At 39.4% G+C, this 13,838-nt stretch overlaps 1 protein-coding gene across 14 annotated transcripts in view; it reads right to left on the bottom strand.

Annotated features, from left to right (window-relative positions):
* Positions 1-13,838, bottom strand: part of CEP128 (centrosomal protein 128) — a 401,019-nt gene that overhangs the window by 74,327 nt on the left and 312,854 nt on the right. For all 14 annotated transcript variants that reach the window (XM_045060329.1, XM_045060322.1, XM_019833420.3 and 11 more), the window contains one exon: positions 8,141-8,190. In XM_045060329.1, coding sequence (XP_044916264.1) covers positions 8,141-8,190 — 50 coding nt within the window. The remainder of the gene's footprint in view (positions 1-8,140; positions 8,191-13,838) is intronic.

Raw genomic sequence — 13,838 nt, forward strand, 5'->3', positions numbered from 1 at the left:
TGCTAACCATTTGTTCCCAAATCTATTGCACACTATAGACATTCCTTAGAACACTGTTTTCACAACTGTCATTGTTATCAGGAGGCAGAAAAATGGAGTATTAATGGCCTGAATATTTGTGTCCCCCCCCCAAAATTTCACAGGTTGAAATCCTAATCCCGAATGTGTTATCAGGAGATGGGGCCCTAAGTAAGTGATCGGTCATGAGGGTAGAGCCCTCCTGAATGGGCTAGTACCCTTAAAAAAAGATTCCAGAGTGTACTGTCTCTGCTCCTATGACCCAGGAAGTGGCTGGATACTGAATCTGAATCTGCCAACATAACTACTGAACATAGACAGTCAAACTGCCTAGACCCTAGACTTCCTAGTCTCCAGAACTGTGAGAAATAAAGGTTTCTAGCTTAAGACACTCAGTCTATGGTAGTTTTGCTATAGCAGCTCAAATGGCAGACATACTATTATTTATCCAAAGTTTGAAGCTTATCCAGGGACGTGACTGAGGAGAATAAGTAGATGCACACATAAAAAGAGACTGGTCCTGAAGTAATTATTTAAACTGTAACCCAAATGAAACTGCCACAAATTGTAAGGTGACAGTTGACTACTCCGGAAACGTGGCAAAAACTCCCAGACAAGCTCAACACTGCAAAACATAGTAACAGGCTTAGATGTTTTTCATTTTTCATAAGAAAACATAAGCCGTTCTTCCATCAGCCACAGCGTTCATGGAGCCCACGGTTCAGACTGTGACAAAGGCCCTAAGGGATATTTTCTGGAAGTGTTGCTTTTCATGGAGTCCACTGCAAAGGGGCTGGTATATGGAGACACATAAAATAAATTCACCCCTTGTGGGAACAATTTATAAAATTTGTAACACTCAGTTGGCTCATTTTCTCTACCAAGTTTTTATAAAACTTTGTCACAGAGTAAAATTTGGGCACTTGAACTCAAAAATTACACTTTATATTTGCATTTTAAAAATGTTTCCAAAGGGCGTCTGTTTGTTTTTAGAGGCTTCTGTAGAAGCTTGACTCAAAGGAAGGAGGCTGCTGAATCCCAAACACTTGTGCTTTGCATCTCTGGATAAACAGAACCAGTCACACTTTCATATTTCTTTTATTCTCAAAGGCCATGGTCTATTAATCAACTTCCATACATTCAGACATAGACTACTTTGCTTTCAGGGTATTCTATTTTCCAGTTTTACTGCTATAGATTCAGAATTAAAATTAAGTTGTGAATTTTAGGTAAAATAGAGTGATAAAATTTAGTGGTCATTAAAGTTTCAAGTAGAATGTATTTTACTGAGCTTGGTTCCCTGTTCTCCTGAGGCCTCTTGACATAGTAAATGGAAGTGTGCAAACCTAATTGGCTGAGACCTTGCTTGACCCTAATACAGACTGCTAACGTTTCATCTCTGGTGAGACCTCATACCGAATTTAAGCTTGGTAAGCTTCTTTACCTTGAGCAAACAGATTTTAATGGGCCATTAAGCTACCCAGCCCTGAAAGTGGCAAGTGTTGCCCAATCCTCCAACCCCCATAATCACCCATGTTTTGCATGGTTTATGTCATTGGTTACAAACAGGTATGTTTTTTTAAATCATATATCACAAAAAGAAATACAGACATACAGTGATTTGCCTACATTCTTGCATCTTGGGAAGAATATGTAGGTGTGCATTACGTGCTGATTTCCAGAAGTATGGAAGTTGCATTTTAACTCTCATGAGTTGTCCTACGGAGGAGCAGGATACTGCATTTACCTTCTAGTTTAATAAAGACTTGAATAATCAATCATAATCTATCCATTTATTCAAATCGGGACTTCTAAAAATGTACCATAGAATCTTCTAAGCAAATTACAACTTCCAAGGAAATTTAAGAATTGCTTTAACCAATCCTTCAGTTCTTCTAGAGATTCAGTGTTAGAACACAGCATCCTACTTCATCCTTACTTTCCCTTCTAAATAAACTCAAGGACTCTTAGCAGCCCATCTCTGCATTTCTACCTGAAATCTCTAAAATCCCCAAATCACTATGTGGTTTGAAAGTACAGGCTGTGGGCATTCTACAGTCAGGAAGAAATGACTGACAGCAAAATCGTGGAAATTATCCAGTTGGTCTGTTGACTATCCCAGTTTATCACATGGTTGTTCACCAGGAGGATTGGCCATCTATGGGTACTACTCACATATTAATGCATGATCCTGCCAGCCTCCGCCAGGGTGATTTATCTACCCATGTCAGCTTTTTGTCTTTGGTGTTTTTCTTGCCCAGTTTATTTCCAATGATGTATCTGCCAACTCTACACTGGAATTCTTTTGCATATTATAATTCCCCTATATTAATATTTATTAGACTTGTTCCAAAAGAACTAAGAAATTCAATTCTATTTTTTCCTCAAACACCATGTTGTCATAGGCTATTCCATAAGTAGCTGAAATGAATGGCTGAGGAAAAGATTATCTTCTCCTTCCACTCATTTCAAATGCTTTGCCTGAGCACTACTGGCGTGACAAAAACAAAATCAAACACCTGCCCCTCCACTCCCCCAAAGTTTCTAAAAATATAGATCAAATCCTTCAAATGGCAGGTTCCAGCTATTTTTAAAAGCTACCTGGGAAAGAAATTAAGTATAATTATGGGTCATCTGAAAAACAGCATGTCACAGTAATGCCACTTAATATCCTTCAAGGGCATCTGTAGCTTCTGGAATGTCTCAGAAAAAAAAAATATTACTGCAAAAAAAAACCTCACAAACCCAATGCTTTTAATTAAATGAAGGATTCAGCTCATTTCTAATGAAAATACTGATACTAAAGAAACTGTGTCTAGAAATGTTTGTGACATTTATAGATCCTACAACTAGAAAGTTTCCTTCCTTTTTCCTCTTAAAAAATGATTGATGTTCATATTTGGCCCATATAATCAATTTCATTATCGCCACATTGTGACTTTTTTCACTGTTTCATTATATTTAGTAGCTATCCAAAGACACAACACTCTCTTTAGCATAATCTGACTAAAATCTTCATTTAAAATCATGATTGCCCATGGAGGGAGTGAGTAGAGTCAGAGAGAGGGAGAGGGTGGCTCTGGGAAGGCAAAGGGACATTTGTTACTTTATTCCATTATGTAGCACCATGTCTGGTGCACAGTAGGTACAAACAAGTAGTCTGTGTGTGGAATTAATATTTATAGAAGACCTGCAGGCACCAAGGTTTATGCATTTCTTATCCCAATTAATCCTCTCTAAGGCCCTTTTAAGTCAGTATTATTACTGTCCCCAATTTATAGACATGGATATTGCCTCAAAGTGAAGTGAAGATGGCTTAGTAAAAGAGGAAAGTGAATAGGAAAAATCATGTGGACAATCATCTGGTTTTATCTTATTTGACATAAAATGAGTTAGCATATGAGGCGGGCATATGCGTTTTCCAGATACTCTGTTTAGTGACTGTCTGTCCTAGGTAGCATTTTGAAGCTTTTTGTAACCAAGCAGGGTACTCCTTTGGTGTGATTTGCGCTCTGGGGTTCACAAAGCAAGAAAGTGATGAAAGGTGAGTCAGGTAGGTTGGTAGTTGACAAAAACGAAAACAAAAAACAATAGCAGCACCTACCATTCATTACCAGTCATCACAAGTAAGGTGGCAGTCACTGAATATTTTTCACCTAAATTGAGGGAAACGGATTACCTTTTGTGTCTATTTAAAACATTTCAGCTGATCTCAGAGAGGATTAAATAAAGGATTTGCTTGTTTCAATATACCTAAAACCCATATGCAAATAGGACTCTGATACCATACCACACATTTATGGTCAAAGACAATACTTTGTTTTTAAGAAGAGCAGCAAACAATGTAACTGCAAATGAATGCCACACACACACACACACACACAACCTAGCCAGACAATATTAAGCTCCAGTGAAGAATTCTGGTAATTACCAGCTGTATTTTAGAAATCACTGTTAAATATGTTTGTCTCCATTGTTTGTGATTCTTCTTAAGATTGAAAACACTCTTCTCTCTGCTGCCTGCCTCCCTCGCCATTTTTTCCTTTTCTTTGCCCACTGTTTCTTGCTACTCGTGCCAAATTACTCACTTACTGACCTTTTGGTTCAATACTACATTCAAAGAGGGAGGGGAAACAGAGCAAGATAGAGAAAAGGAGGGAGAGTGAAATCAAGTGTGTGTGTGTGTGTGTGTGTGTGTGTGTGTGTGTGTGTGTGTGTATACACAGGAATGCTAGAATTTAGGAGCACCCCCACCAAAAAAAAAATTTTTTTTAACAGAAAATGAACTCTAGGACAGGGATGGTTATTGTTTTTTAATGGGTAGAACTTACTGAGACCACAAATTGGTGCTAAATACGAGTCCAGCAATGTGGAATTCATTTGCTTACTAAGTAACAAAAATTCACTGAGTACCTACTATGGTGAGGCGCTGTGCTAAATAGTAGATATTTGGGAACGAGAGAGGAGAGTGGCTCCACAGGTTTGAAAGGAAATTACCACTTATTGTATGGTAAATTTTAACTTTAAAATCTAAGCCCCTTATCCACGTAGATTCAAGAATTTAACAAATATTTACCCAGTTTTATTGACTATTTCGCCCTTGAAATATTATTTGTCATGCTTCATGATACTATGCTCTTCTGGGATTTTTCTCTATGTCTTAGACTGCTTTGCAGGATTTTCATCCTTAGCTTGAAATTTAAGAGTGAGTGTTCCCTATGGCTCTGGCCTAAATTTTCATCTCTTTAATCTACATACTTCCCCTGGGGAGTTTTCATTGCTCCTATGACTTTTTTTTTTTAAGTAAGCTCTATGCCTAATGTGGGGCTCGAACTCATGACCCTGAGATCAAGGTTGCATGCTCCACCGACTGAGTCAGCTAGATGCCCCACTCCTAGGAATTTGAGTACCATCTACATGATATGGAGACCAATCTGACAACAACAAACTCTGCATGTTCAGTTTTCGCCTTCTGAGCTCTAGCCTCAGGTATGAACCCTCCTTTTGACACTGCCACTTGGATGTTTCAAGGCCCCCAAAGTGAAAATATCAAAAAGTGAACTAATCAACTTCTGCTTCTCTCACTGACTAGCACAACCATCTGCAAAGCTGCCCAATCAAGAAACCTTGGAGTCATTCTTAACCCTTCCTTTTTATTTCCTGGCAACCAATCTCAAAGTTCCATGGAGTTTTAGATCTTAAAATATACTAGGAAACCACCCACTCCTCTTCATGCTCTCTGTTACCACCCAATCCAGGTCACTATGCTCTGTTGTCAAGATTCCCAGAAATGTCTGCTTAACTGGTCCCTCTGGTTTCAATCTTGAATATTCCCAATTATTTTGGACTTTACAACCAGTTAGTTACCTATTAAAAATTCAGACTTGATCATGTTGTTGTTTTGCTTCAAATTTTTAACTGGTTTCCCATATTCCAAAGGTAAAATTATAACTCCTTTATGAGGTTCTTTAGACCTCTGCTTACCTTATCAACTACAGTTTTGCTTTTTCTCTCTCAATGCTACATTCTACCATACCAAACTTCTTTTACTTCCTCAAACATGAAATTGATGTTCTTTTACTTCCTTCACATTGCCTAAAACTCTTCCAATCTTCCCTCCAAACTTGCCAGAGCATTTAAATATTGGCTTCCTTTGGGAAACCTACGTGGTTTGCTACTCACCCTACCCACCTTCAACCCTCTACACGTCCACCCAACCTAGCCTATCTCTACCAAAGACATGTGTTCTTATTATATGTTCCCACAGTGACTCATATCCCCTGTCATATCATTTTTAATTATTTTATTATACACCATTTATTGTTATATAACAGATACTTTCCCAGGGCAGGAATGCATCCAGTAGAAGCAGCTTGCCTTTGTATCCCTAGCACTCAGTACAGTGTCACACAGAACTGGTGCTCAACAAGCATTTGTTCAATGAATATATGACACATCTTTTACTTGGAGAAAACTGGAAAGGGTATAGAGATAAACACCCCTCTATCCTTAAGGAGGATAACATTAAATACAGAATGTCTGTTATACATAATTATATGATGATAATGAGTAAATAAAACTGACTCCAATTTGGATACATGGGGATTTGTTAACATTGCAAATTGGAATTAAATATTTATCTCTCTCTTCTAGGATAATCTAATCCACACTAAATACTTCTGGAAGACAGTTTTATGATTTTATATTATAGATGAGAAAATAGGCACAGCAAAGTTAATTGAGTTACTCAAAGTTGCCCAGAAGCAGAACCACTATTAAAATTCAAAGCTGTCAATTTCTAATCCTTTGCTATTGTTGTTTTTGTTTTTGAAACTATTTTGCCTTTGACTCCCCAAAGTTCTGTGTGATTGTAGGACTTCAGCCTAAATACTTTGTCTTCTCAAAAGTATCACCTGTGGTATTTCTATTTGAATACAGAAACTTAGGAATATAGGTCTTTTTGCTGAATTTTCCTCGTGTTAAAATGAAAGGTTTTCGGAGATGTGTCTCTGTACTCTTGTACATTCTCAGAGGTGTCAGTTTCTTTGTTCTTAATGGAGTGTTACTATCGGGCACTAATTACCACTACAAAGTGCCAACATTGAACTTTCCTGCTGCTGGACATCATACTGGATACTCTACATCTATACATGTCCATTGTTAGTTGGCTGGTGCATTCTACTGCACTTGCTGGACATTTTGGTAGAAAATGCTACCAGTTCTTCATAAATATTTGAGCAGAAACTTAGGCTACTAAATTTAACAGGATTACCAGTTCCAGCATTTGTATTGTGAGAGACATAAACTTAAAAAGGTTTGTGCTGTCATTTCAAAAGGCCATGTATGTACTATGTACTCAATAAATACGTTTCTATGTGCTATTGTGGGCAAATACAATGTATAACCACAGAGCCTTAAAAAGACTTTATTACCTTCTCAATATATATATTTAGTATACATAGAAGCTTTGCTTTTCATAACTCTGATATTAATTTCTCAGAGATAGACAAGATGAGTATACACTTGAGATTTTTCCTAGCCCCAGACAGGACCAACCAGGGCTGTTTCTTTTCAACCTGACTATAGCTCAAGATGTTAAAAGAATTTAATCTGTACAGAATTGTGGCCAACACATGCCACTTTTTTTAAGTATATAGAACTACACTCTTCTTCATCATTTTTAGATTAATATAATTTTCTTTTAACAAATACACCATTAATTAGAAGAATCCCCAATTACAGAACATTCCCCTTGCTCTTTGGGCTTCATTTGACCCATCCTTCATTTGCCAGAAGCAAACATCTTTACCCCTAAGCATTCAAGCTAGCTCATTAAATCACTCTTCAGTCCCACCTTACAGCTTCCAGGCCCAGGAAGAACTCTAAATGTCCCAACTATTTACTGTTTTTAATCCCCAATGCGACATTAAGTGAATTGGTTCTGTCATGTGAATATAACTGATTATGTTTCCCCTAATAAAGACAGACTCTTGAGTTATCCATTTGCAAGTGAGCCCAATGTAAAAGGAAGAGAGAACTACTACTGTCAGATGCCAAGTTAACATCAATTGCTCATGCCATGGAACTGCCAATTAAAATTCTGGAGTAATCTTTCAAACACAGTTTTCCAGCCTGAGAACTGTGTATAAATCCATAGTGAATTAAGAGGCATAAAAGGTAAATCTTAAGCTCCATACATGTGTTAATATTCTCGGTTGGTCATTGGTAGATGACATTCATGGAGTCAGAACAGTCCTGACTTTCACTTGGAATGTACCTTCCCTGAATTCATCCTCGTTTATCAGCCCTGTTCTGGGGGAAGTGACTTTGCAAAGATGTTGCTTTCATTTCTTAATGCTGCACCTCCCATTAAGCTCTACCAAGAAATAAAGGTTCCTTTCAAGAGTAGCACAGGGGCTGAGTTGGCTTCCTGTTTCAGGAGATTATAAATGTTCTCAAACACTTCTAAAAGGAAGCAAATTCCAACTTAGGCTTTAAAATTCAGACTTATTTTTCACTCCATTTGGCATTGTGGTCTGAATGTGATAACAATAAAGCCTAACAGAGTAAAACAAATGTTTTTATCCCAAAGATACCTGACCTATGGGAGAATTTACTTTACCTGCAGAGATTCCATTTCTTCATCTTTTCTGTGGGTCTCCTCCAGGAGATCTGTAAGAAAGTAAAATACCCATCAGGATAATGTGAAAATGAGCTGCCTCTTACTATCAAACCCAATTCAGTCAATAGCTTGTATAAACTGTTGCCTGGAAAGAGAATTTTGTGTTTAAGTGTGAAAAGGAATGTAAAAGAAATGCCCTCTGATCCCAACTGATAGGATGGGGCAGAGCTCTGGACTCTACCAATCCTAAGCTAGATGAGAAGCCCTGGGAGGTCTTGACTCTGATGGAGATACCAGAGAATAAAACTGACTAAATTACAAATCCAAAATCATATCAATATTTTAGGAATTTGGCCCAGTGCTTATATAACTCCAAAGTAATACAACATTTTCTTTAAAAAAAAAACAACAACTTTTTTTTAAATGAAAAATGAGAAACAAACTATTCGCTCTTAAAATAAGCTTCCAAGCCAAGTTCCACCTCCAGAGTCAATTTTTATAACCAAATTAAAACATCTTAGAATAATGGGTGTTATTAATGGAAGCAGAACACCACCTTAGCTGTAAAGTCTTATTAATTATCATCTCACGCTGAGAAGGTGGGAAGCATTGAAGCTACATCTGACCAAGAGCTTGGCATCATCTCAGAGAAATTAGTGGCTGGAAGGGAGGGTAGTCAACTGAAGAGAGTTCTGTCTAAATGCATGTATACAGCTATGGTATCTCAGTGCCCCACATTAATTTACAAACTTGCTATAAAGGAAAATATATTTGGCAAGCAGAATTTTCTGCCTGCAGCTTTACCACCCTGTGCTATGATCTTATTAGATCTCACAAACCTAAAGAGGGCTGGGTTGAGTCAGAAGTTGGATGAAAACAGGCAAGAAACACCTACAGCAGTGCACATTAATATTAGCATTTGCCTTGCTCTATGATTGATATTGCTCACCAAGAGGCTATGCTGCACAAAAGGAAACTATAACTTACAGAAATTCAATATATATCCCAGAAAGGCAAATGCAAATGTTTTTTAGCAAGTGCTGTACTACATACAGCAGGAAGCAATACTATAGTGAGTAAGTAGCCAAGTCATACTGGTATAGGTCATAGCTGAACAGGCTGAAACTTCAGGAAACCTGGTAGATGATATAACTGATGATGAGACTGGATGGCTAATTCAGCTACAGAGGAATTGCAAACAATCCCCTCAAGACACAATGCACTGGGATTCAGGGTAACAGGTAATTTTTGCTCTGAATCCCACAGAAGAGTTAACTTTGGCTCCTAAACCTTCCATAATCAGAGTTACATCAAAAAAGCGAGAGGAGAAAGTCTATGCATTAGGCTGTACTTTTAAGGGGGTTTTTGGTAGGCTTATCAGGTTCTTTAACAATACAGAAACCAACTTTGAGTGTGGTAGATGGTTTAAGTGCCTTCGAAAATTCCTCATTCTGAATCCTTACTCATTCGCATTGTGACAATGCAGCTACTACCATCAAGAGGTCACGTTCATCTACTTTCTACCTCTCACATCTGGGCTGGCTTCCTGACTTGATTTGTTAAGGAGAATACAGCAGAAGCATCTCTGTGCCAGTCTGTACTGACAGTTCAAGAGGCCTTGCAGATTTTCATTTTTCTACTTGGAACTCTACGAACAAGCCCAGGACAGCCTGCTAGATGACAAGAGCCCAGGACTCTTCCCACCTAAGACGCCCTGCAGGTTGCCTTAACTGGCAGCTAGCAAATGCCCAGAAGCATAGCTGTTCATCTGGCCTGAAGATGACCACAGAGGACTCAGAAGGGGATCCCAGTGGAGGCCAGACAAACTGCCCAGCTGAGTCCAGGGCCAAGTCCAATTCACAGAATCCAGACGTAAAGAATGGAATTGGGGGATGGTTTGGTACCCAGCACTTGCTAACTTACAGCAACCAGTTGTTAACTGTACAGGAAGCTTTCAGATTTATCAGAAGTATATAAGAGTAATTAATAGATACCTGGGAGAAAGGATCTTGACTCTGCAGAGAATAACAACTGGTCTTGAAGGGTAGGGATGTAAGTAGCATGAACTAATGGGCATTTTATCCTGGGTGTCTCTAATCTTTGTGTCACTCCACTCAAATTCCATGAAGAGAGGAGCTAATGAGACTCACATCTCTTGACTACTGTTTGGCTAGGGGAAAGGATGGAGCACCTTCACTGATAATCCCAGGAAGACGAGGAGCAGGAAGGATAGTTTCTACATACAAGATTAGAAGGTTCTCTAAGTTAGGCCCCTTGTAGTGAATTACACTGTTAAATGGGACATTGGCCCTGGAGTGGTGGACAGTAGGGTTCATCAACCAATCAAAGAAAACTGATCTCATTCCACCAGAGTCAGCTTGGTACAGCAAACACCAAACAGCTAAAACTTACTGGATAATTAATGGGTATTGGATCTCCTATAGAGTCAAGCTCAACTCACAGATTTGATAAAATTATAAATGTAAAGAAGCTCCATCACCCTCAGAACTTCACAGTATTATTGCAACTTCAAAATTATGTTCTCTATTTTCTCCAAATGCATAGAGATCAAGCTGCTTTCCAGCAAAGCTAATCCCATTGCAACCCTTGATTTTGGACAATTGAACAAAAACGACTACAGAGATTACTACAATTGGCATTTAAAATATAGAACTCCTGGGGTGCCTGGGTAGTTCAGTCGGTTAAACATCCAACTTCAGCTCAGGTCATAATCTCACAGTTCGAGTTTGAGCCCCACAGCAGGCTTCTCTGCTGTCAGCACAGAGCCTGCTTTGGTTCCTCTGTCCCCCCTCCCTCCTACCCTCCCCCCGCTGGTTCTTTCTCTCTCTAAATAAATAAATAAATAAACTCAAATAAACTCAAATAAACTCAAATAAACTCAAATAAACTCAAATAAACAAATAAAATAAAATAAAATAAAATAAAATAAAATAAAATAAAATAAAATAAAATAGAACTCCTAGAGGTGCCTGCTTGGCTCAGTTGGTTAAGCGTTTGAGTTCGGCTCAGGTCATGATCCCATGGTTTGTAAGTTCAAGCCCTGCATTGGGCTCTGTTCTGATGGTGTTGCACCTCCTTGGGATTCTCTTTCTCCCCCTCTCTCTCTGCTCCTCCCCCACTCGTACTTTCTCCCTCTCTCAAAATTAATAAATTAAAAAAAATTTTTAAATAAAAATATAGAACTCCTGGGCTTTGGGGAATGATGGCAGAGTAGGAGAACCCTAAGCTCACCTCATCCTACGGAAACAACTAGGTAATACCCACATCAGTGTAAATAATCCAGGAAATGATTCAAAGACTGGCAGAATGGACGCTTCACAGCTAAACATAGAGAAGAGGCCACATGGAAGAGGGTAGGAAGGGCAGAGATAGACTGGGAGCTAAACAGGTCCTCAGACTATGCTCAGGAGGCAGGGACACAGTGTGCACAGAGAGGGGAAAGAAACAGACCCTCAGACCAGGCGCCCAGGCCTGGGGAACCTGCACAGGGAAGAGGAATTCCTGTAACATTTGACTTTGCAAACTAGAGGGGCACAATTTTGGGAGTTCAGTCAGTGGTACAGTCAGTAGCACTTAATACCTGGAACCTGAAAAATAACCAGGCTGGACTCTGGGAGAGCCTGGAGGGTGAGAGGAAACTGAGTCTCTACCCTTAAAGAGACAGTAAAACAAAGAGCCTTGCAAAGATATAGCATAAAAGCAATAGTTTGAAAAATGCCTGAGTATGAAATGAAAAATCTCAGAGTATATACTGGACAGGCAGGGATCGTTAGGGCACTTCTCTAAGAATAAAAGAGCTAGGGGGTACCATTTCCCTCTCCCCTGCCCCCAGCCTAGACACACAGATACCTGCGGGAACCAGCGAGGCACCAACACTTGTTACCTAACTTGCTAACAGCATGTCTCGCCACAGCGTCCTCCTGTATATGTGCCCCCTCCAGCTAGGCGTCAACTCAAGCCCAAAGTGGCCCGAGGATGGACCACTAACAACAAAGGGAACAAACCCTGCCCAGGACAGGCAAAAATGAGTAGATTCTCTCCTGAAGCCACAAGTTTATATTAGCCTGGTGCTTCCAAGGCTGTACTTGGTACTATGCTTAAAGGAACCTGTAAAACAGCAAAGCTGGTAAAGAAGAAAATAGAGCCAAGAGACAAAGAGTTGGCTGAGGACCAGATCCACCCTTGCCTGAAGCCCACAAAACTCCCAAACTTCTAGCTCTCTCTCCCTCCAACTCTCTGTTTCCCTTCTTTTTCCTTTCTTCTTTCCTTCCTTCCGTCCTTTCTTCCATCTTTCTCTTCCCTCCCTCCCTTCCTTTCCTTCATTTTACTTATACTTAAATTAGGTTTAGTTGGATTGCCATCAGTTTTAAAAGTCTCTGGTTGTACGGCTGTACTGAACTTTTTTATCTTTATTCAGAAACTTGGAGAACTCGAAATTGGCAAGAATGTTCTGTTATACAGGGAAGCATTTCATCCTACAATAAATACAGAGAAGGCAAATGATTTGCCCAAGATTACCTAGTTAGTGCTAAAGCCACAGCTAGCACTTTGCTCTCTAATCTTCTTGCTGTATATATCATATCGTGCTCTCATTTGTACCACTCAGTGCTTAATTGTACCTTTCTTCATACTGTTATTTTAAAAATTGCACATGTTCCTACTCCTCTGATTTCCTTTAGGAGTTCTCTGATGTCAACAATCAGGGCTCCGATGTCTTCATATCCATATCTTCCCTAACTACTGCCTCTCTACGGTTGCTATTTAACTTGGATCCCCAAAATTGTCTTCTCCACCAACATCACTGCTCTGTGCAATTGCTCACTTGTTAGTTCCTTTGTTCAAGTACATGCCTTTGGGATGATGAACGGGGTTATTAACCTGTGACGAGAAAATATGGCCAGTGGGCCCTGCTGAGAAGCAACTACTCTGCGGCAACCACAAGATGAGACAATGTAGGTGGGACCTCTGGACGGCTGACGTGACATAAGGCTGTGACAACAGAGTGTGACTGGTGCACCCCTCGTTAGAACAAGCAATCTTGCTGTTGTTTGCTCTTACCGGCTTTAGAACGAATGATCAGAGCATGCTCTGCTCCCTTGCTCACTGGCATGTTCATGTGTTGCTTTATTATTCTCTGGTCTGCTGTTCAATACAAACAGCAATTCAACTGCGATGCAAATTGCTGTGGCTAAATGTGCTTCCATCAACATTAGTTAATGAAAGATTTTTTTTGGTGAAAAGGGCAGAGCAGTCCTGTGTGTTTTCCTTGGACTGGCTCCAACTCTTTAAATGAGCTGATACTAACTCATTATGACATATGGTCATGTGGGAGGGAATCCCATTTAAAAAAGCAGGACATCAGTGGATGAGAAGTGGAGAATCTGGGTGTGTTGTGTTGTTTTGTTTCACTTTGCATTTCTCTGGCACATTCAGGGTAATATATCATGACCATGTTTTTGGCTAAGACAGTCTTGTACTACTTCCTTCAGTTTTTGCAACTAGTGGTCTGGCTGTTTAAGAAGGTTTGACACATTTTTATATTGATTCTGGTTCCTAGTAGCCAAGGGAGCAGATAGGTTGTTTGCTTGTTTATTTGCTTTTAAAAGGAGGATCATGTCCAGCTGTACCTGAGCAACAAATCTATCTAGCAACTTGACCCTTCATAGAAAGATTGGAG

Source organism: Felis catus, chromosome B3 (assembly GCF_018350175.1).
Source record: "Felis catus isolate Fca126 chromosome B3, F.catus_Fca126_mat1.0, whole genome shotgun sequence".
Lineage (NCBI taxonomy): Eukaryota > Metazoa > Chordata > Mammalia > Carnivora > Felidae > Felis > Felis catus.